The sequence below is a fragment of the Callospermophilus lateralis genome, chromosome 2 (genome assembly GCF_048772815.1).
Source record: "Callospermophilus lateralis isolate mCalLat2 chromosome 2, mCalLat2.hap1, whole genome shotgun sequence".
In the NCBI taxonomy this organism is placed as follows: domain Eukaryota; kingdom Metazoa; phylum Chordata; class Mammalia; order Rodentia; family Sciuridae; genus Callospermophilus; species Callospermophilus lateralis.
In genome coordinates this window covers 63652467-63673963 of record NC_135306.1, presented here as the reverse complement: position 1 = coordinate 63673963, position 21497 = coordinate 63652467, and the positions used below count along the sequence as shown (strand labels likewise).

General features: G+C 38.5%; 1 protein-coding gene across 1 annotated transcript in view; it reads right to left on the bottom strand.

Moving 5' to 3' along the window:
• The window catches only part of Glis3 (GLIS family zinc finger 3), a 421197-nt gene extending 400657 nt beyond the window's left edge, over positions 1 to 20540 (bottom strand). The window contains exon 1 of the mRNA XM_076843439.2: positions 20148 to 20540. Coding sequence (XP_076699554.1) covers positions 20148 to 20535 — 388 coding nt within the window. The 5' untranslated portion in view covers positions 20536 to 20540. The remainder of the gene's footprint in view (positions 1 to 20147) is intronic.
• Between the last annotated feature and the right edge of the window lie 957 nt (positions 20541 to 21497).

Sequence of the window (21497 nt, the reverse complement as noted above, 5' to 3'; positions counted from 1 at the left end):
CGTGAATTTAACACAAAATGTTGCAAAGCTCTGATGCTCCACTCAGGGCTAAGGTCAATGTCCCCAATTCACTGTAAACACCTCCACCGTACTTCAAGGATAGTTGAAAATGAGGTGCTTGATAATTCTATCACAATGGAAGCAAGGAGAGGTGATGCATGAATGGAGAATAGAGAAAGAAGGGAGAAAAGAAGAGATAAGGGGGTACATAGATAAGGAAAGAGAATGGGGGCAGCAAAAGTATGGCTGGAAATTGGAGATTAGGAAGAAAAAGAGGTTAGGAAGAAGAGCTCTGTGGTAGAAACCAAATAAGTAAAATCACACTGCTCAGAGTAATTCTGAAGACTACAACTGAAAGGTCCAGTATCAAAAATAAAGTGACAACTGTTCCCAGAGAAAAAACTCAAAGAGGGTCACTCAGAGAAGAAAGGAACAAAAGTAAAAGTAACTGAGACCTCTGGGGCACTCTGAGCCCTTAGAACATCCCTGAGCAAATGATGAAGCCACATTACGTAACTCACTCACTTCTCTGCCTTTCATCTTCGTCAATGGCCATAAACCTGCAATTTCACTAAGTGCAATTCCTATTTCAGAGAGTATTAAAGCACGTGACCCTGCCTCACAAACCCATGAAAATGGGTCCTTTTCACTCTCTCATCTTGAATCTCAAAGAAGCATACTCTTGCTACAAACAGATATGGACCTCTTTTGAGTTTTTAAGGGCCAAACATAACTACATCACAATGAGCATTCACATAATATCATCTCCAAAGAGTGCTCTCCAATGGATGAAGGCAGTCCCTGGTGACAAGAGCCATGTCCTGAAAGATCCCAGGCGAGGTAGTTGTCTAGTGCTCTGAACACAGTCTCATGAAGAGGAATATAAACAGAAATGAATAGGTAGAGAAAGACCCAGTCTAATCCCAAAAGTCTCTTGAACCATACATCTGAACTACATGACATACAGTTGCCCTGTTTTGGAAGCCAAGGTTCAGTGCTGCGGAACATGGGGAGAAAGAGGAAAAGGAGACAGAAAGCTCTCTGACTCTCCCCTAAGTGGGAGGTAACACTAGCCATTTGTGAGTAGGGTCTACTGCCAAAGTTGTACCATAAAATCCTCATTGGAGAGAAACTCCATCATGTAGATATCTGCTATTTTTTTTTTTTTTTTTTTTTTTTTTTGCAAATTCACCACAGCCCTCAGAGGTACACTTGAAAAAGTACTGAGTGGTATGGATTTGGGAAAGATACAGGGTAGCAAAAGGTCAAGCTGCAGACGGCAGCATGATGGGTCTCTGTCCTCCCTTTTCTTCTTGCTAAAGACCTAACATGCTAAACTGGAGGTCTACAAATATTTCTCAGTTCACATCGCTCTGTTGTCTCCATAGTTTTTTCATGGCACATGACCCTACCTCATGAGAAATATCTAACAGTGGTGATCCCAAAACATAGAAAGTACTTATACCCTAACAACGTAGTAGCCATTTGAAAAGAAAAATAAAATATAAATTGTTAAGAAAGGGATATTTTTTATTTCATTCTTAAATAACCACAATTTTTAATGGGATATGCATATGTAGTTTCTCAAACTTTGGAAACAGACTGGACTCTGCCACCCTATTTCCAGCTCCACATGGATTTTTTATGTGGTACTGGCTTTTTATCACGGCAAATCCCGAAAGTCCTGCTTTGCAAAAATATGACATGATTGAAAGGAATGTAGTGATCTAATACTGAAACTATGAAATACCTTAAGCCAGTAATTCACATGGTAGCTGACAGATGCTGATTATTTCTGTTTAACTCAAAAAAAAAAAATTAAAATATCCCTCAGCCTCCCTATGAATTCACTGTTACACTCCAGGGTGCCTCTGTGAACAGTTTGGGAAACTATGAGGCCAGACTCTCCCAAGTGTAATTAAGAGTACTTTTGCTGTTTTACATCTGACAATAGAAAAAAAATTTTAAAGAGCTATGTGGCCTGCACTGAAATGGTCCTGGCTTGACCACTGAAGTCACCTCAGACCTACCCTATGAAAAAATGTGTTCCACCTTCAGATCACAGAAGCCTTTGGGTAAGTGATAAACTACCCGATAGCTGACAGTAAACTCCAGGACAGGAAGGAAAGGGGTGTGTTGTTACTGGATTAGGTCACATTTTTTTTTTAACTACTTCATCCTAGGTATAAAGTAGGACACTGTTTAGAACTAAATTATGGTTTATTTCATTTTCAGTAACTTGTATGTGAAGTAAGTGTTGACTCTATCTCGGATTATTAACTGAAAAAAGAAGATACCATTTGCATGTTTTATTTATAATCACATAATTTTGTCTCTGGTATGCCTGAAAAATAAGATCTATGACAAGCAAAAAGAAGGAAGAAAGTTAGGCTTGTCAACTCATTCATCCATCCATCCATCCATCCATCCATCCATCCATCCACTCTTCAGAACTTCTTTTTAAGTTTCTATCATATTCAAAACACAGTATATGTCACAGGAGACATAGTAAGTAAGTCAGATTAAAAACATGGCCTTTGTCCTCTTCTCAAAGGCAGCAATGGCCTTCCTTTTCCCCATTAAACAGAAAAAAAAAATTCTGGCTTCTTCTAATCTGACTTTGCAGCAACATCTGACCTAGCAGATCACTACCTCCTTCTTGAATTGCTCTGTTGACCTGGATTCCAAGACACCCTCTACCCTAGTCTTCTTCCCACCTCACTGGTTGCATCTTCTTAGTCTCTTCTTCTTCCTGATCTTCAATGTTGATTCCCCGTGGCTCAGTTCTTGGCCAATTTCTCAACTTCACTCTGTTCTTGGGTGAGCCCCTGTAATCCCATGACATTAAATATCATCTCTATAAAACTGACTCCCACATTTCTATTTCTGGTTCCCATGTCACTCCAGCACCTCAGACTTGTACATCCAACTATGTACTCAACATTCCCACATAAAAGACTAACAGGTATCCCAAGTAAAATATATTTTAAGCAGAAACTTGATCTCCAACTCCAATCCCAAACTTCTCCATCTCAGGGATGGTATTATCATTCATTCTATGCTCAGGACAAACACATAGAAGACTTCCTTCTATTATTATTGTCCCAAAACCAATCCTTAGCAAGCCTTATTGGATTTGCTATCTCAAATCTAAACTTTCCACCAATATGACCCAATTCAAGCCACCATCTATATCACCAAGGTTATAGCACTACACTATGTTATATTTTGCCTCTAAATGTCACTTTCTGAAAAATGAAGTGATTGAGCTAGAATGCAATATCCTAACTGGTTCCCTTCCCTTCGAGCCTATTGTCAACACAGGAACCATATATCCTTTTTAAAATGTTATGTAAATACTTTACTTAAAACCCTTCAAAGAGTGCCCATCACACTTTGCAATCTCTGAATTTCCTACTTCTTCTATGAGGAACTAAGTGGTCTAGCTGTACCTAAATCAATTCAGGACCTATGTACCTGCTTTTCTCTCTTCTGGGAACACTCAAATGCTTTAGGTCCTCATGATTCTTCAATTGAATCAGAAAAGCCTTTCTTAAGACACTCTTTCTAAAATATTCTCCTCATCCCTCTGAACTCCTTTATTTCATTTTGTTGATCCCATAGCCCTTATTGCACCATGACGTCATATCTCAGGTATTCATTCATTGGTTGCCACTCCCATTAGCATTAGGTAAGTGCAATTATTTGTCACTGTTCACAAAGGCACGAAGTGTGTTCTCAAATACACAGTGAAATAACATCTTCTACCCTTAGAGTTCACATCTTGTAAAAGATGAGAGAAAAACACCTTAATCTCAAAAGACCCAGTTATCTGATTTGAGAGTCTATGCACATCTCTTAATGTGCTACTTAACATATTGGCATTTCTTATGTAACAGGCCTTATGTTAAAATTCTAGGCATGCATTATCTTACTTAATTTTTTATGAAGTAGGTACAAATATTATCTCTTAGAGTGGGTAACTCCCTTGCTTAAGATCCCAGAGATTTTGAGAGGCAGATCAGGGACTGAATCTATGATCTATCACACTCCTTCCTGGTCTGTACCCTTAGCCACTACACTATGCTATATATTGCCTCTAAATGTCACTTTCTGAAAATGAAGTGATTGAGATAAAGTGACTTCTAATGCTTTCAGGCTACTTCCTAACACAGGGGGGGAAATGTTGTCACTTGAGTTACTTGAAATTTTATTAAATTTTAAATCCCACAATAAAACTATTTAATCCAAATACAGTCTAATGAAGATTACTGGCCACATACTGATGATGCTAAAACATGCACACAGAGATCATGTGTCACGTTAAGATCATGAGGCATCAAATGAGACTCTTATCATGCCACTTCACCTTCCATATTACCCTCATTATGAATTCTCCCCTTCTAACAATTATAATTAAACAAGAACTGGTAGAGGTGACAAGTTTACAACCTGCAGTCAACCAAAGCAGAATACTTTAATAAAATTCATTTATTCTGATTCTTAACTTCATCTGTCACCAGGAAAATCAGTCATCTAGTTTATGCAGAAGGGACCAAATCAACTCCCTGCCTCAAACATCTGGTAACTGTGCAGGATGTAATGCTTCTCACAGACTGACACAACTCTAAGAAAATTTTCTGGGACCCTATAGCTCAATTCTAAACCAACTCAAGACCTAAGAATAAATACCATAAAGTCAGAGATGCATAAGAGACTTTGTTTCTTTCTTCTACTAACACAAACTAAGAACAAACCACTTGAGCATCTTATCAAGGTACCAATGGTCTTACTACCCATGCTATCTAGCAGATACAAATACAAGCCTATATTTTGGATACACTCCTTTATCAACCTCATTATTATTGATTGTGTATGGGATGGATATAATCCACTATGATAGTGACAGACAACATAATAAATAGTAAAAATCACAACGCAGTTCAAAGATTAGAAAGAATTATTTGGAAAACAAGCTGAATCTGCATTCAATTTTACCACTGAGCATGAGCCAAAACTATTGTGTTGTTCTAAACTTATGAAAAAACTCTATCAATTGTGACACTGGCAACTCTCAAAACATAATTTCAAATCTGTTTGGACTCAAAATAAACCCATAAATTTTATGAAACTGTTGATAAAGAGCCTGCAATATGACCCATTTTTGTACCAACTTCCAGGACTCAATTCTTTCACAAAAATCAAGGTGCTGGAAAATGTGGGGATGAGGAGGTAGAGAGAGAGAAAAAAAAGAGAAAGCCTGAGGGTAAAGGGCAATGCCATCACTTGAAGAATAAGAAAAAACATGTCCCCCACATACCCATTATCCCTCCTTAACCTATGATAAGGTACTTTAAGCCAACACAACTTATATCCCATATTCCAAATCTGGTATCATTTTTGCTAGATTTTTCTAGTTCCTGGGCCTTTTGTGGTCTCTGGAGTAGATCTCCAATCTTCAGACCAAAGATGAGTCTACAGACAGGCCACCTATAAAGTGAAAGAGTAGACAGCTCCCTAGGAACAAGTAAAGGTAGCAGGAAGAACCATTCTCTATTGACTAAAACCTCCAGGGAAAAAAAAAACTTAGGCTTTCCCAGTTCCAGGAAAGATTAATTTCTGGATGAAGAAAACTGGAAATTTAGCAAAAAAAAAAAAAAAAAAAAGAGAGAGAGAGAGAGAACATCTGGCCTCACAGTGTCCAAATAGCTGAGTAAAACAAGTCTTGACAATCCCTAGCTTCTTAGCTGTCAATAGTACTACACCTACCAAGTCTATATCTGGCACATGTAAGGAAACTTTGCTAACTCATCCTGCAAAGCTAGCTTCCTCTCTGGCTCTTACTTTCCAAAGGGTGGCCAGGCTCCTCACACCACAATGAGAGCTAGAAAGAATCTCTGAAATCATTTCTTTAAAAAAATTATTTTTTAGTTGTAGTTGAACACAATACCTTTATTTTATTTATTTATTTTCATGTGGTGCTGAGGGTTGAACATAAGGCCTCACACATGCTAGGTGAGCACTCTACTGCTGAGCCACAACCCCAACCCTGAATCTTTGAAATCATTTCATTCAACTTTTTCATTTTACAAAGAGTCTAGATTACTAATGTGACTCCCTTAGAATCCCAAAGAAACCTACATTTTTAGCCTCATCCTCTGACTTACCAATATCACTGCTGAAGAAATGGTAGGATTTGCTATCTATCCATTCATCTATCCATAACTAAATAAGAACACAGGATTTTTTTATTTACCAAATATACTATGTTGTAGTGTCTGAAGGAATATACTCTAGAGCCAATTGACTGGTTTATATCCTGGCTCTGCCACTTACTAGCTATGTGACCTTAAGAAAATTACTCAACTACATCTTAATTTACTCATCTGAAAAATGGGAGCAATTATAAATAACAACAACTAGCAAAATGGTAACCACCTCATTGGGTTTTGGGGCAGTTTAACTGCAATATGTGTGACACTTATACCTGAAAACATAAAATATCAAACATTGATAATAACATTTACCATATCGTAAATCTTATGTAATGTTAACTACCTTATCCTTTCAAATTTGATTAAAATGATAAAGAAGTCATGAAAAGGAATTTGAGGTCTCACTTTGTTTATTTTTCTGGGTTTGTTTTGAACTCTTCAAATGTACAAACTTGAATTGGCACAAAGCATTTTGAAAGATATTCAACATTATGGGTTAGTATACTTTGCCTAGAACTAACTAGTCCTAATATGTTATGCAATTTAATAACCACAGTAGATGGTGGAAATGTCCCACTAGTCACTGGTATAACCCTGAATTTTGCTTTGGGAATTATTATTGATTTGACATCCTCATATAGTACTCCAGGATCTGCAGTGATGCTTCACAGAAAAGGAGTCCATACCTGTTGTTTTGATTCTGAAAGAGTGGCTAGAAGAGCAGTTGGTCCCAACTCTTCAGGGTACTGGCTGGGTCTCAGCTCCAAGACTCCAGGCTCTGGTAATTTCCAGCCTCCTCCTTGTGATCCTCCAGCCCTAGGTGGGAGCTGTTCCTGGAGTCACTGTCTATGAATTAACCTCACAGTTATAGTGTGTGTGTGTGTGTGTGTGTGTGTGTGTGTGTGTGTGATTTCAGTCTTCATTATCTGCTGAACATATTTCTGAGATTTAATTTTCTATGTTAAATAACTAGAGTACCTTCCTCCTTCCTGACAGAACCCTACTGGATATACCATTGGATGGGTTTTTAGTCCAAGCTCTCACAATGCACAGAATCACCCCTTACCATTAAAATTGACAGAAAAGGCAACTCATCTGAAACTATAAATCTTCACCTGAAACATTCAAAGGAAGCTCTTCTTAATATCTAGTTTCAATTCTTCCTCCTGAGCCAAGATCACCTGTTCTCAGCCAACGATGACCACCAACATCCTCTACACTGCCCATATAGACTCTGTGTCATCTACATATATTGTATGAAAAGTGTGGCTTAAAGAAAGAAAACCCCAAAATTTTCTAGTGTGCCTTAAAAAGAGAGGAAAACCAAGACAATAATTGTATTCTTTATCTATTGCTACATAGCAAATAACACAAATTTAGTGGCTTAAGTCTGTGGCTCCTCTGATTTAGTGGCTCCTCTGATTCAGGGTCTCACACAGGCTTTGATCAAGGTGTCAGCTATAGCTAGATCCTCATCTGAAGGCTCCAAGGGGGAAGCATCAGTTTCCAAGTTCATGTGATCAATGGCAGAGTTCATTTGCTCCAAGATTTCTGGACAGAATCTTACTGTTCTTTTCAAAATAAACATATACCAGACCATACTCCACCACACAGAAGTCAGCCTCAGTTGCTTACCACATGGGTCTTTCCAACATGGCCCTTGCTTCATGAGAGCATATAAGCTGGGAAGACAATGGAGAGTCTCAGCAGAGACAGAAGGCAAATTTTTGTAACCTAATGAATTTGCTCTCTCAGCCTATCTTTGAGCTAGGACACTGGTCGTCTTCTGCCTTCAGATTCAGATTGGAACAGTATACCAATGGCTCTCCTGGGTCTACAGCTTGCCAACCGCAGCTTGCCAACGGCACTCGCTCGCTCAGGCTCTCCCTTTCGCATTCATACTACCTCCCCTCCCCCATTGGTTCTGTTTAGCTAGAGAGGTCTGACTAATACAGATACTAAGGAATTGAAAAAGCAATCTGCAAGAAAAGGAATGAAGTGCAAAAAGAAGCAGAGATAACAGATCACGTTGCCCAAAGAGAAGTGTGAGGAGGTATCAGGTGCTTATAGTCTCTCAGGAGATCTAGTTGTACAGCCTCCTCTTGGATACCATAAGATACCTCTGCTTCCTTTTATAATAAACCCCCTTTTACATAAGCTAGCACAGTGGTTCTGAGAGTCTTGAACAAGGTACTTGGGAAACCAGTGTGATGCAGCAGGAAGCACTGTTCTCTTGCTCAGCTCACCATGACGCCACCAGGAACAAGGCTCACACCAAGCCTGGATTCAGTTCCCAGCTTTGCCACACATTAGCCATGTGACACTGCTAACTCACTACATCTTTTCAAGACTTAGGTTTCTTAATCTAATGACACATGGGGTTTTTATGAGAGGCCTTGCAGGTTTGTGCCCTAGTTATGTGGCTGAGCAGCTTTGCTGGCTGTGCACCAACCAGCCCAGAGTAAGGCTCAAAAATTAGCCATTTCTCTATCTCTCCTTTCTAATGATCTATCTTATTGCATCAACGCCACTATTTTAAGCAAATAACAAGGGGCACTTTTAATACAAATCAACACAAAACACCTGCAACAATTTACTTGGCAGCTGTTTTTCTGTTTCAGCTTGCTCTACTTTTCAAAATAAACATATACCAGACTCTATCCCACCACATATAGTAGAAATTCTACTGGACATAATGTATCTTTCAGGAAATTATTCTCAATTTCCAAGAGCCCAACCTTTTGAGTCAAAATCTATGCACCAAGAAAACAAAACAACATCTTACAGTGAGTGATATTTAGGACTCTGGAGACATGGATTTAAATGCTCAGCTCCTCTACTAGGTGTTCCTGGGTGAGCTTGTTAATCTTTGTAAGCCTCTCTTTTCTCATGTTTTCAACAGGGATATTTCATAAGGTTGTGGAGGATTATGTTAGGCTATATAAAGTTCACCACAGTTCTAGAGCATAGAAAGTCCTAAATAATTGCTAGCTAGTTTATTTTCAATCCTAAAACAACCAGAAATTTATGTGTTATACATAATAATATACTAATAATCATTCACTGGTCCCAAGAGGTAATTTTGACATTGACTTATATCAGGCCAATCCTGTTAAGTAGGCAATTAGGTAAGAGTCTGAATCTAAATGCAATCCAACTTGTCCCCTAAATACAGGGTAATCATGAATTCCAGTCTGTGCAGAATAGTTCTGGGCATAATTATTAAGAAGATCCATTATCATTTTTGAAAGTGATAATAAATGATATGCTTGCCCTAAATCAAGCAAAACCTTTAGATGGGAAATCAACTTCTAAAATATTTTCTTTTAGCTCAATGCTTATTTGTTATGGTTTAGATATTTTTTTCATTCTAGTTTCTGCAGCAAACTGTGAAAATGTAGTGTTTGGAGCTCTAAACATACACATCAAGAAGCTTTTCATACTGTCCAGCCTTAGGAGTCATAACTAAGCTGCAGACCTCTCTACCGGAGGACTACCCACATGAATGAAGAGGGTGGTAGATAAGCTCTCTCATGCAGCAACAGGTCCTGTGGTCAATAGACACATACTGACCCACACCAGTGTGTAATCAAGGGACAACCACACTACTAACAGCCCCTGGCTGTTTGCAGTTTAAACTGTACATTCACATTTATCATCTAATCCTTAAACACAAGTGCCATTTCTTCTTCTACCATCTTACATGCACCAGAGACTTGCATACAAGTGGGTAACAACCTGGAAAGCCAATCCATATGGCTCAAAGGTTGTCAAAGGACACTCAACCTCATAGGTACCCAAGATCCCCAACCCCAGCCTTTCTCGGCTTCTTAACTGTCACTTTCTATCCACTTTCATGGATATGAAGACTTGGTTTTTGGTCTTGCTCCAGTTTGAACCCTCTCCTCCATCTCCATCCTGACTCCCTCACGCTATAATGTCCCACTCTATTTATCAGCATCATGAACCCAACGCCAAAGAGATGCTTGGACATGTTACTATTCAAGGACACATAGCCAGGTATGCCGTTTGCCTATAATTCCCACTTGGCAATAAGGATAAAATGTTACTTCCATTTTACAGAGGAAGAAACTGAGGTAGGGAGGCCAAATGGCTTGCCAAGATCACACTCCAGCAAAACTGGACTGAAATATGAGTCTTCTGAGTCTAGCATCCCTGCTTTTTCTGTACAGCAGTGCTTCTCCAAGTTCAATGTGCACTTGCAAGGTCAGCTATGTAATTTGTAAGGACCAGTGCAAAGTGAAAATGCTGGGTCCCTTGTTGAAAAAGTAAGAAAAAAAAGTTTTCTTTCTTCCTCTAGGCCTCTCTCCTGACTTACTGGGTACTTTTTAATTTGCTATTTAGCACTGGATTTCTTCCACACTAACTAGGTGCAGACCTTGTAAGGTATCCAGAGCCTCAACTACAACGGGCCCTATGACACACTACTCCCGTCCATGCCTAGATCTCTGCTTGGGGAAGAAAATAGCAGTGGACTCCTGGAGGGGTCAGGAAACCAGTGGCCATCCTGGCACGTGGGACCACACATGAACTGAGACTCAAAGCCCCACCCCTTGAATGCTCCAGTGTCCCATTAGACTGCTTATAAAACACTGATTCAAAGATAAAATTAATAAGAATAACAAGACAGCAACCACAGAAGATTAAACCCCAAGTGCAGAGCATCTCTCTAAGCTTCGGACCCTGTGAAGCCGCTGATCACACAGTCATGAAGCCATCCCAGAGCACATGAATCACCCAGGATCTTATTAAAATGCACATTCTGATTCAGTAGGTCTAGGGTGGCCCTGAGACTGTGCATTTCTCACCCGTGCTTAGAGGAGGCAAAGACTACTGGTCCTCTGGCTAGAGTTGAATTGCAAGAACCTATACCCCACAAGATTCATCTTTTAACTTGTTTTTATGTCAGAGCCAATTATAGACCTTCTGCTTCTTTAATTATTCAAATAAGGCATCCACAAAAAATAGGTATTAAATACACATCCCCATCCATTGTGTCTTTATAATGTGGTGAGTCAGAAGCAACAAAATCTATTCGCATTCATGCCATCCACCTGCCTGGGTATAGAGACCATACAGACAGAGGCACAAAGTACTCATGCATACACTGCTGTCACTCGCGTGGCCATAACACAAAGGCTCCTTACCAAGCAGACAGTGCTCTCCAGGTTCCAGAGGGGCCAGTTGTTGGAATCCATCAAGTAACAATGTCCACAACAGGAGCAAGGGCCCATTTCTCTCATGAGAATGATGGCTCAGTGGTTTGCATTTTTAAAGGCGTACTCTCTCAGGAATAGTAGCAATGTTAAATTCAAATGGCTAGAGGGTGGCCAAGGTTTCTCAGAACTCCTATAGTATGAAATCTCAAATCACAGACTCCTCTTTCGAGGTAAACTCATACGGTACATAAAGAATGAGGTGGCCAGCAAACTGAACCTCAGTTTCTTCATTCCCAGTATGGGGCCAATTAACACCCTAAGAAACAGAATGGTGCCTTCAATCATATCACAGGGAAAAATAAACAGGAAAGTTTGTGAACTACAAAGTACTATGCAAGTCCAAGGCTGTTCCTGTCTAACAACCTTTAAAAATGCTATAGGTGACTAATGGATGTTACATTTCAGTTTCAAGTCCTGTAGCATGGGGGGAGGGAGGAGGTTGTTAATGGAATGCACTGTATTCTTTTAAAGGTGGAATGTTACCAGACTGACAAACCTCTTTTATAACCAGAACAAATCGTGCCTACCATTCAGCATTACTTGGAAATCCATCATCAATTTGATTTACACCCAGCATCAATAAATCACACAAAGTAGACCCTGTATAGCTCAGGGAGTAAACAGAAGTAAACATTGTGTTTCACCTGCCTTGTTGGCAAGACCAAATGAAAACTCTGGCTACTTCAATTGGAATAATGCCTTTGGTCTCTGGCTGGTTTGGTTATTTTGGGAACCATTTATGGAATATTAACTTTATTTGCTCTAATTCTGCAGGAAGCCGCATTGAAAGTACAAGGAAATATAAATGATTAAAAAGCCAAAGTGAAAAAAAAAAAAAGCAGCCAAATATTTTGCCCCAACATTCTTTGCTAATATCTTAACTGTATCTCTCCCCACATATGGGGCCCCATTTGCTACTCTTGCAGATTCTAATATGGCTACATTCAATAGGGTGTACACACTGCTGTTAGTAGGTTTCTTTCATTGTCTGTTGTTTTTCCGGGAATAAACATAACTGAAGGAATGTTACAGGACAGTAACATTTTAAATCAGTGGCAGTATTTTCAGTTTTATGATGTTGCAGTAGGAGAAAAACAGGAGGTTCACTGACCTACTGAGGAATCAAAACACTAACTTTAGGTCCAGATTACAAACCAACTGAATTAGCCAGCCACAAACAGTTAAAAATAAAAAACTTGATGTATTATTTAATGTACATTAATTTTTAGACCTCCCAGGCTCACACAATACATTATCTTTCTTAAACCAAGTCTTTACAAGATGTACACACCACACTTAAGTGACACAAAAGAGTTTTTTAATCCCAATTAGTTTGGTGTCCTTTGTTGATATTATTCTGGTTTTTTTTTTTCTTCTGACCAACAATAATGAATAACCCACAAGCGCTAATGAATAACTAACTCCCTTTGTCTCCAAGGACAGCAGAGTCCAACAAGAAATGTCAGAGCCCCTGAGGTAAAATAAAAACCTTTATAATGAAAATCTTCCCAATTATATAGTCCTCGGGGTACTAGGAATGTAGAATTGTCTTAAATATTTAAATAGTTGTGTCAAATGTGCTTAAAGTGGGGATCATAAAACTGATTTCCCAGATGCTTTGAAAAATGCATTCCTACCAGTCTAATTACAGTGAGTAACTGTTGGAACAGGAAGTAGGGGGAAATGCTATTATTGGTACAACATAACTGGGATCCTTTGCCCACAAATCCTAGCAAGGCCAGTAGGCTGCCAACTACAGAATGTCTCCCATGCTCACACAGTGGCTCAGATAAAGAGGAACACTCTTATCTCAAAGCATTAAAAATTTACACGGAGTAAGCAATCAATTTTAAAACTAATTTCTACTATCTTATAAATGTTGAGCTAAAAGTAGCCCTTTCCTCTATTGTAGGACAGAACAAATTAAATATACACTGAGGTTGCTGGGAACCAGGGTTTGTGCTGACTATAAGATGCAGAGGTATGGAAAAACTCTCATTTTGCCTTTTAACTGAAGCGCATTATCTTTTTTTTTCTTCTTTCTTTTTTTTTTTTTTTTTTTAGTTGTAATTGGACACAATATTTTTATTTTATTTATTTGTATTTGGTGCTGAGGATTGAACTCAGGGCTTTGCATATGCCAGGTGAGCGCTCTACTGCTGAGCCACAACCCCAGCCCTAGAACACATTATCTTTTTATAATATATTTCATAACAGTTTGTGGAAAGGGCTTAGAAGCAATGACATCTTACAGTCAGTAAGGCCCTACATCTAAAGATGTCCCAGTAAGGACATCTTTCACACTTTTTTTCCAAATACCATTCCCTCACAAAAATTAATGATTTCAGTCAGGTCTGGGGCAGAGAAGTACAATTGAGCCTAGAACATCTTGTTATGCCTGAAAGCGAGGTAATGCCTAATAGGAACATGTTAAAAGGACACAGGAACTCACTTCAAGAGGCTCCCTCTGGGGCTGGGGATGTGGCTCAAGCAGTAGCACACTCGCCTGGCATACGTGCGGCCCGGGTTCGATCCTCAGCACCACATACAAACAAAGATGTTGTGTCCGCCAAATACTAAAAAATAAATATTAAAAATTCTCTCTCTCTCTCTGTCTCTCTCTCTGTCTCTCTCTCTCACCTCTCTCTTTTAAAAAAAAAAAAAAAAAGAGGCTCCCTCTGGCCAAATTTGGGACAATTCAGACACCAAAACAATGATGGTAACAAAAGATAGCACAGTAAATTATTAAAAAGAGAATCCATATGTCTATAACAATTCTCAAAAATGGGGCAGAGAAACTCTTCTTTCTAGCATAATATCAGCTAATAAACACAGAGGAAATAATAAAAGAAGGAATTCACTATTAGCAATCACCAAGGTAGAACTGATTCAGACAAGGGTCAGCAATGGAAGCTATGAAGGTTGCTAGAGAACAGGGTATTCAAATACGGATTACTGATTAATTTTGAAAGGGAAAGTGTCCTTCACAATGTGGTGATCTGGTAACATCCCTTTAGCTAGGCAATCAAATGTGGCATCACAAATCCCAGGACAAAGAAGTATTCAGTGCTTCTAGGTTTAATGCAGTGGGTAGTTCACAAATCACCTATATAGGCTTCTTGCCCAACATGGTTAACCTAAATGCAATCTCCAACAAATAATCTGACAAACTAGACTATGTGACAAGAGGATCCACCATGTAAACCTTTAAAAATACCAACATATTTTGTCATGAAACACAAAGAAATAAGGCAGAGGAAGAGTGCTGCTGTAGAATAAGACCACAGAGATGACTACCAAATACAACACATGATCTTTGATTCAATTCTGGTCACAAGAAAAAAAAAAATACCTATAAAGAACATTTAGATGACCAAGTGGAAAAAGAAAATAGTTTCTAAACAATAAATGGAATAAAATAATATAAAAATAATTTGATATGGACTATATTTGAACTTTATGTAAATAATACTATTGTATCCGTTAAATTCCTTGGTTATGATGAATATTTTTTTGGTTATACAACATGAAGGATGCCTGCCTAGGAATTAGGGGGTGTGGGGCCAGGGGGATGTTACAGTGTCTACAATTTACTTTCAAGGGGTTCAATGCATTTCAAAGAAATAAAGGTGGCCGATAAATAGAATAAAATATACTCTAATAGAACATAATACAAAATAACATAAGGCAAGATTAAACTTTATAAAGTATTCAGAAACAAAGTATGAATTTTACTCAAGAAATAGCTTATGTAATGAACAGCTAATTGAAGAGGGGAGAGCTGGATGGGTGTTTGAAGGGGACAGATTTGGGGAAAACTGTCCCTTTGTCTTTTGGCCTTTGTCCTTCTTCCTTCCTCCTTTGCTCTTTTCAGAATGCAGGCTCCGGGCAGGGCTGAAGTGAGGCAGCCACTGTGCAACCAAGACTATGGAAAATTCTGTGATCCTGGACCTGATACAGCGGAGCTGCCAACCATTCACAACAAGCACCCACCCCAGCCTTCTCTTTGTATGAGAAAAATCACCTCCTATAACAAAGGTTCCCAAATGCTCTTAGTGTCTTGGGAATTTTTTTCACAGTGCCCCTAGGCCAAAAGAAACACCTAACAACTGCATGCATTAAGTAACTAGGTGTCGACACTTAATGGCCTTTATGTACTAACAACTGTTTGAAAAAAGTAATACACATAAATTAAAAGTAATGTTATTATTTTATTCCTAAATAAGTTCAATTGCTAATGAGATATGTGTTCCAATTGTGCACTCTACACTACTCACACATTGGAGTAAGATTGGACATTGCCATCCTCATCATTTCGTGCTCATACTGATTGTCACTTAATACTTGCTGCTTTTTAAATTGTGGTAAAATATACAAAACATGAAAATTTACCATTTTAACCATGCACTTGAAAGAAAAAGAGGTGGCTGAAAAGTAGAATAAAATATACTACAATAGAACATAACATAAAATAATGTAAAGCAAGATCAAACTTTAAAAACTATTCAGAAACAATGAATTTTACTTAAGAAATAGCTTATGTGATGACGGGCTAATTAAAGTGGGAGAACTGTATGGGAGTCCTGTGAAAACTGTACAGATCAGGTTAATACATTCACATTGTTGTATAACTATCACCATTATCCATCCATTGCCAGAATTTTCTCATTCTCCCAACTGAAACTTGGTAGCCATCAAACACTTACCCCTCATTCCCCCTTCCCCAAGCCCTTATGCAAGCACCTTCTATCTCTATGAATTTGATTCTTCTAAGAATTTCCTATAAAATAAATCATACACTATCTGCCCTTTTTTGATGTGGATATTTAATTTAGCATAATTTAATTCAAGGGTTTTCTGTGTTGTAGCATGTGTCAGAATTTCCTTCTCTTTAAAGATTAATATTCCATTGCATGTTTATACCATATTATACTTATCCTTTAATCCAGTAATGGATCCTTGCTTCTATCTTTTGGCTACATGGATAATGTTACCATGAAGATGGTGTACAAAGTACTTGCTATTTTTTTTTTATAATTGCAACTATGGAAAATGTATCTTTGCAAAGATAAAACCTCACCAAAAGGAAAGAAATAAAAGTGGCTGATGAATAGAATAAAATATACTCTAATAGAACATAATACAAAATAACATAAGGCAAGATTAAACTTTATAAAATATTCAGAAACAAAGTATTAATTTTACTTAAGAAATAGCTTATGTAAGGAACACCGTAAAATTTTACTACTGAAACTATCAATCTCCGCAAGCTAGTAATTTGCCTGGTATTCAAAAGATGTCATGCATCTTATATTCCTTTCAAAATATAAAATGTTTTTTATGCTCAAGTTCTCTGTACTACACCAGTGACCTTAATGTACTCTTTGAGAACAGACTATATGATGTTAAAACTATTGTTATTTTCATTCCAGTGGAGCAGATTTTACTCCTTAAGTACTATAAACATTCCTGCCAGATGAATACTTCTCATAAGGCTTCCTTGGTGATTCTGTCCTTCAAGTCAGATGCTCATCTGTGTGACAATCTTTAGGTGGATGAAATTGTACACAGCTCCACTACTTTCCTAAAAGTTAGTACAATCACTCTTCAGGCTCACAGGATGCACTGTCTTATCCAACATCACCTTTTTTCTTGCCTTTGGATTCAAACTGAAACACAGGCTCTTCCTGGTCTTGGGCATGCTAGACCAAGAACTACACCATCAGCTCTCCTAGTTCTCAAGCCTTCAGACTCAGACTAGAATAACTATCTGTTCTCCTGGGTCTCAGTTTGTCAATCTACCCTGCAGATTTGGGGACTTGCCAGCTTCCATAATCCTGTAAGCCAATTCCTTATAATAAATCTCTCTATATTCACTTATATACATTTAAATATATAAATGTATGTTTTTAATAAATTTATTTATATATGTAAATGTATGTAAGTATATATATACACATATGTATATATACACACACATATATAAATATACATCCTATTATGTAGTGATAATGAACTCTCAGGTCAATACACCTTGGAATGCATATAAAAAAATAGTGCTGCTTCCTGCTTCTCCTCCTGTGGGCTTTGTGGAAAGCCCCAATTAATAGTCCCACAGAGTCACATATTCCACCAGTGTCCTAGGAGATAACAGCCAAACTCCTTGGCATGTCATTCATAATCCTTCACTTGCCTTCTACTTATTCCTCTCCAGACTCATCTCTTACTAGTCTCTGTACACTAAACCCATGTAGAACTAGGTAAAAGTTCATGAAATGCCCCAGGTTTTGAATGTGCTTTTCTCCCAGCCCAGAACAATTTCTAGACAGTCCCCTCCAAACATACATATGTCACATACGTATGCATGTGCACACACACACACACACACACACACACACACACACAGAGGACATACACTGTACAATTCCAAGACTGGCTCCTCACTCTGTGGGTGTCTACCTAAATATTTTACTCTCCTCCTAGATCCTCCTACTAAGCACAGACCAGAAATCTCTCTCAACCGTTGCCATACACTCTTTCAGAACCCTTACTCTGTTTTAACTGTCCATATATTTGCCTGAATCCTCCACCAGCCTGAGGGCAAGGACTAGGTTTTATTGGCTGTTGTATTTCCAGAACAGTGGCTCATCCAAAATATATACTCAATAATTATTTGCTGAATAAATGACCCAATGAAGTTCAAACAGTCCCAGATAATCAGTTACTGACTTAATTTTGGAATTGTCAACCAAGATTCAAAAAGGACACATTCAGCTATTTCTGGCATCATCCAGACCACTGATGGTATCCAAGCTGTAAAGCCAGGAAGAAGAATAACAGAGTATCTTCAGTTCCTTACCTGTGCCTATGCACACCCCAACCATTTCAGTCCAAAACATGTACTATAAGCTAGCAAGCTGAGCAAGGAGCCACAAAGCCCACAGGAGGAGAAGCAGGAAGCAGCACTATTTTTTTATATGCATTCCAAGGTGTATTGACCCTGAGAGTTCACTATCACTTAAGTATCTGAAGCATTTTTTTCACCATGATTATAATTATAGCCATGTCTGGTCACCATCAAAGCAATATTCCCAAACTCCTTGCTGGCTGGTGCCCTTGAAGTTATTTATTCTTTCCAGACCTAGTGCCCTTATCGGTAGATCAGCCATAGTATACAACTGAGGGCTGTTGTGAGGAATAACTCAGACTATGTACTGGAAAGCACTCTACATGCTGCCTGACACATGCTAAGTTATACTTTAATAAATTCAAGTTATTAATATTATCACCATTATTATTGTCAGTCAGGTTTATAAACACAAGTACCTATGAAAGCAAGTTACAGTTCACTAGTCAAGCATGAGCTGAAAGATTTTACTGGGCCTCAGCCCCTGAAAACCCAAACGCTGCAGTTTGATATTAAGGAATTAACTTGCCATGCAATGAACATAGCAACCTAACAATGACAGAGTTATTGTGGATATAGCCCCCAGGGAAACTTTTTCCTATACTAAACATCAGTACCACTAAGAAATAAAACAATTCAAAACCAAATCTAGACCAAATATAAATAAATTTTTGAAAAATGAAAAGAAGAAAATAAAAAACTACATGTGTATTTGGTGTTGTGCTTTTCTTAGTGTCTGTGTAGAAAAATACAGACACTAAGACAAACAACTCTTTGGCTACTTGCCTGATATAAATCATTATTCACCTTAATTAACTGAGTGAGTGGCTGTTCAGAACGAGACTCTTAATTCTATTTGATGATGTGAGTACTTTTAATAAAAACATTTACGACTAAATGCTAAAATACCTTAAGGAATATATAATTGTGTTATTTTACATAGCAAAGCTGTGTTTTACATGGGATACATGGTCTTTCTCTTTTTATCCTAAATATACGTACAATCTGCAATGCAACTTCATTAAGTCAACATCAATTTCTAGAAAGAGTGTGTCATTCAAATAATTTGCTATTCTCCAACAATTATTCTTTAATTTAAAATATATGGTAATTCAAACACTATTAAGTTAAAAGTACATTCGCTCTCTGCATTTCAAATTAATCATTTTCTAGTTCTCTACAAGTATCAAACACATCTTTCACTATTCTCTTCCAGCTTGCTTTCTTCCTGTTTCTAGTTATATATTCAAAATTATAGGTTTTGCTCTTAAAATAATTTTTCTTATCATTTACAGTTACTGATTCTTCATTTATTGGCTGTTAAAATATTCCTCCTTTTTTAATCCTTCTTTTCCAAACACCACCTTTCTTCTAGCGCTTCTAACACTAACATAAATGGCAGTTCCAGTCGCCCGTCTCATCACCCATGGCCTGTAGAATAGAGCCGCCAGCGAGCCAGGACACAGCTATAAGTATCGGAGGACAGGATCTTTCTAATCTTTCTCTGGCCCTTCTGCCACCACCACCCACCCTGTCTCCATATTTTGAATCTTTCTATTCTACTTTCCACTCTATTTCACAGTCCAATGAGGTATACCACACATGTGCTCAGCATCTACCCCCAACAGATACACACCCCTTTACCCAGCAAACTTATATATCACTATGAGACCATGAACTTTGACCCTGAGATTGAATTATCTATCTTCCTAATTTTCTAGCAGGAAAGAGACTGGGGGAGAAAAATTTTCCATTTTTTCAAAGATCCCAGAAAGACAATCCTACCTTTCCCAGGATTTGGAGAAAAAGGGTTTCCAAACTCTTGCTGCTTTGGCTTTAAAGTGTGTGACCCTGACATGCCTCCAGCCTGGGTGACCTGGAATCGTGGCTTCCCATTGGTGAGCACTTGTCTCCTGGGGCTCAGGGCAGGCAGGTGGATAGAGCTCTCAGCCAGGGTGTTCTGAGGAGCCATCCCTCCTCCTGAGGGCATCTTGAGGTGGAGGCTGTTAACAAGGCTTCCAATAGCAGGGCTTGGTGTGCTGCCACAGGACGAGGGGCCAGGAGTCCCCGAATGGGCTCGGATGGGAGGAATATGTTGGCCACTGACCATCCCAGGCCCCTGTGGGGTTCCTGATGTCCGGTGGAGACTCATGCCGCATGACCTTCCATTCATTCTGAAAAACCTGTGGCCAGGATGGTCAAATATCCAATGGCACTAATGACTCCTTTCAGGCAAAGTCCAATAAGTTATCCATGGTGTGGGTTATAAGCCTGTTTAAAAAAATAAATGCGGGCATTTTTTAAAGTAAAAATAAAAATAAAGTACAGTGAAGAGTTTTTAACCTCTGTAGCATTTTTACCTCTGAAGCATTCATTTCAGGAAGAAAAGAAGCCCTCTTAGCAAAATGACCTTTTTTGTAGAATGAAGTCATCAAATACATGGCTCATTGGCAGGTATTCTCCCCTTCTGTATTCATGGTAAGTATGGACTATGGATCACTACCTTGTTTTGTTTGCCACTGAGCCCTTCTCAGTACAGTGCTTGGCAACTATGACCAATCAGCTGGTGCCAGCTTGAAAAATGAAACTTATCTTGCTGCCTGAAGGATCTGTCCATACTAGTTCACTTTTGTACAGTGGTTTTTAGAAAATCCAAAAGCATCACCTTCCTGAGCTATGAGACAAATGCTACAAAGTTCCTGGTAAACAAACACAAAGCAGACAAGGCCTCTATACTAGATAATAGGGATATTACACCACCTCTGATCTTCAGTCTAAGAGCAATCTTTTTACAATCTCTCAATTTACAAAAGATTAAATTCTGGGCCTGAGAATATCGCAAAGGTTTCATAAATCCTTATATTCAAACGTTCACAGAAGCATTAGAATTTTGGTTCTATATGGATCCTACATTACAAGAACAGAAATAAAACCAACACAATACTCCAACCTTCCACTGAAGTCCTAGAAAAGAGAAGACTGTGCAAAATGCCTTATAGAAAGCACAAGGAAAGAACAGTCCTTCTAACAGTAAGATATCCAGTATGTTTACAGTGCAAGATATACTGGACATTGTCCATAGTCTCATGACGTTTCCTATGCAGGAACCAAGAGAAGGACTGACATTAGCACAGG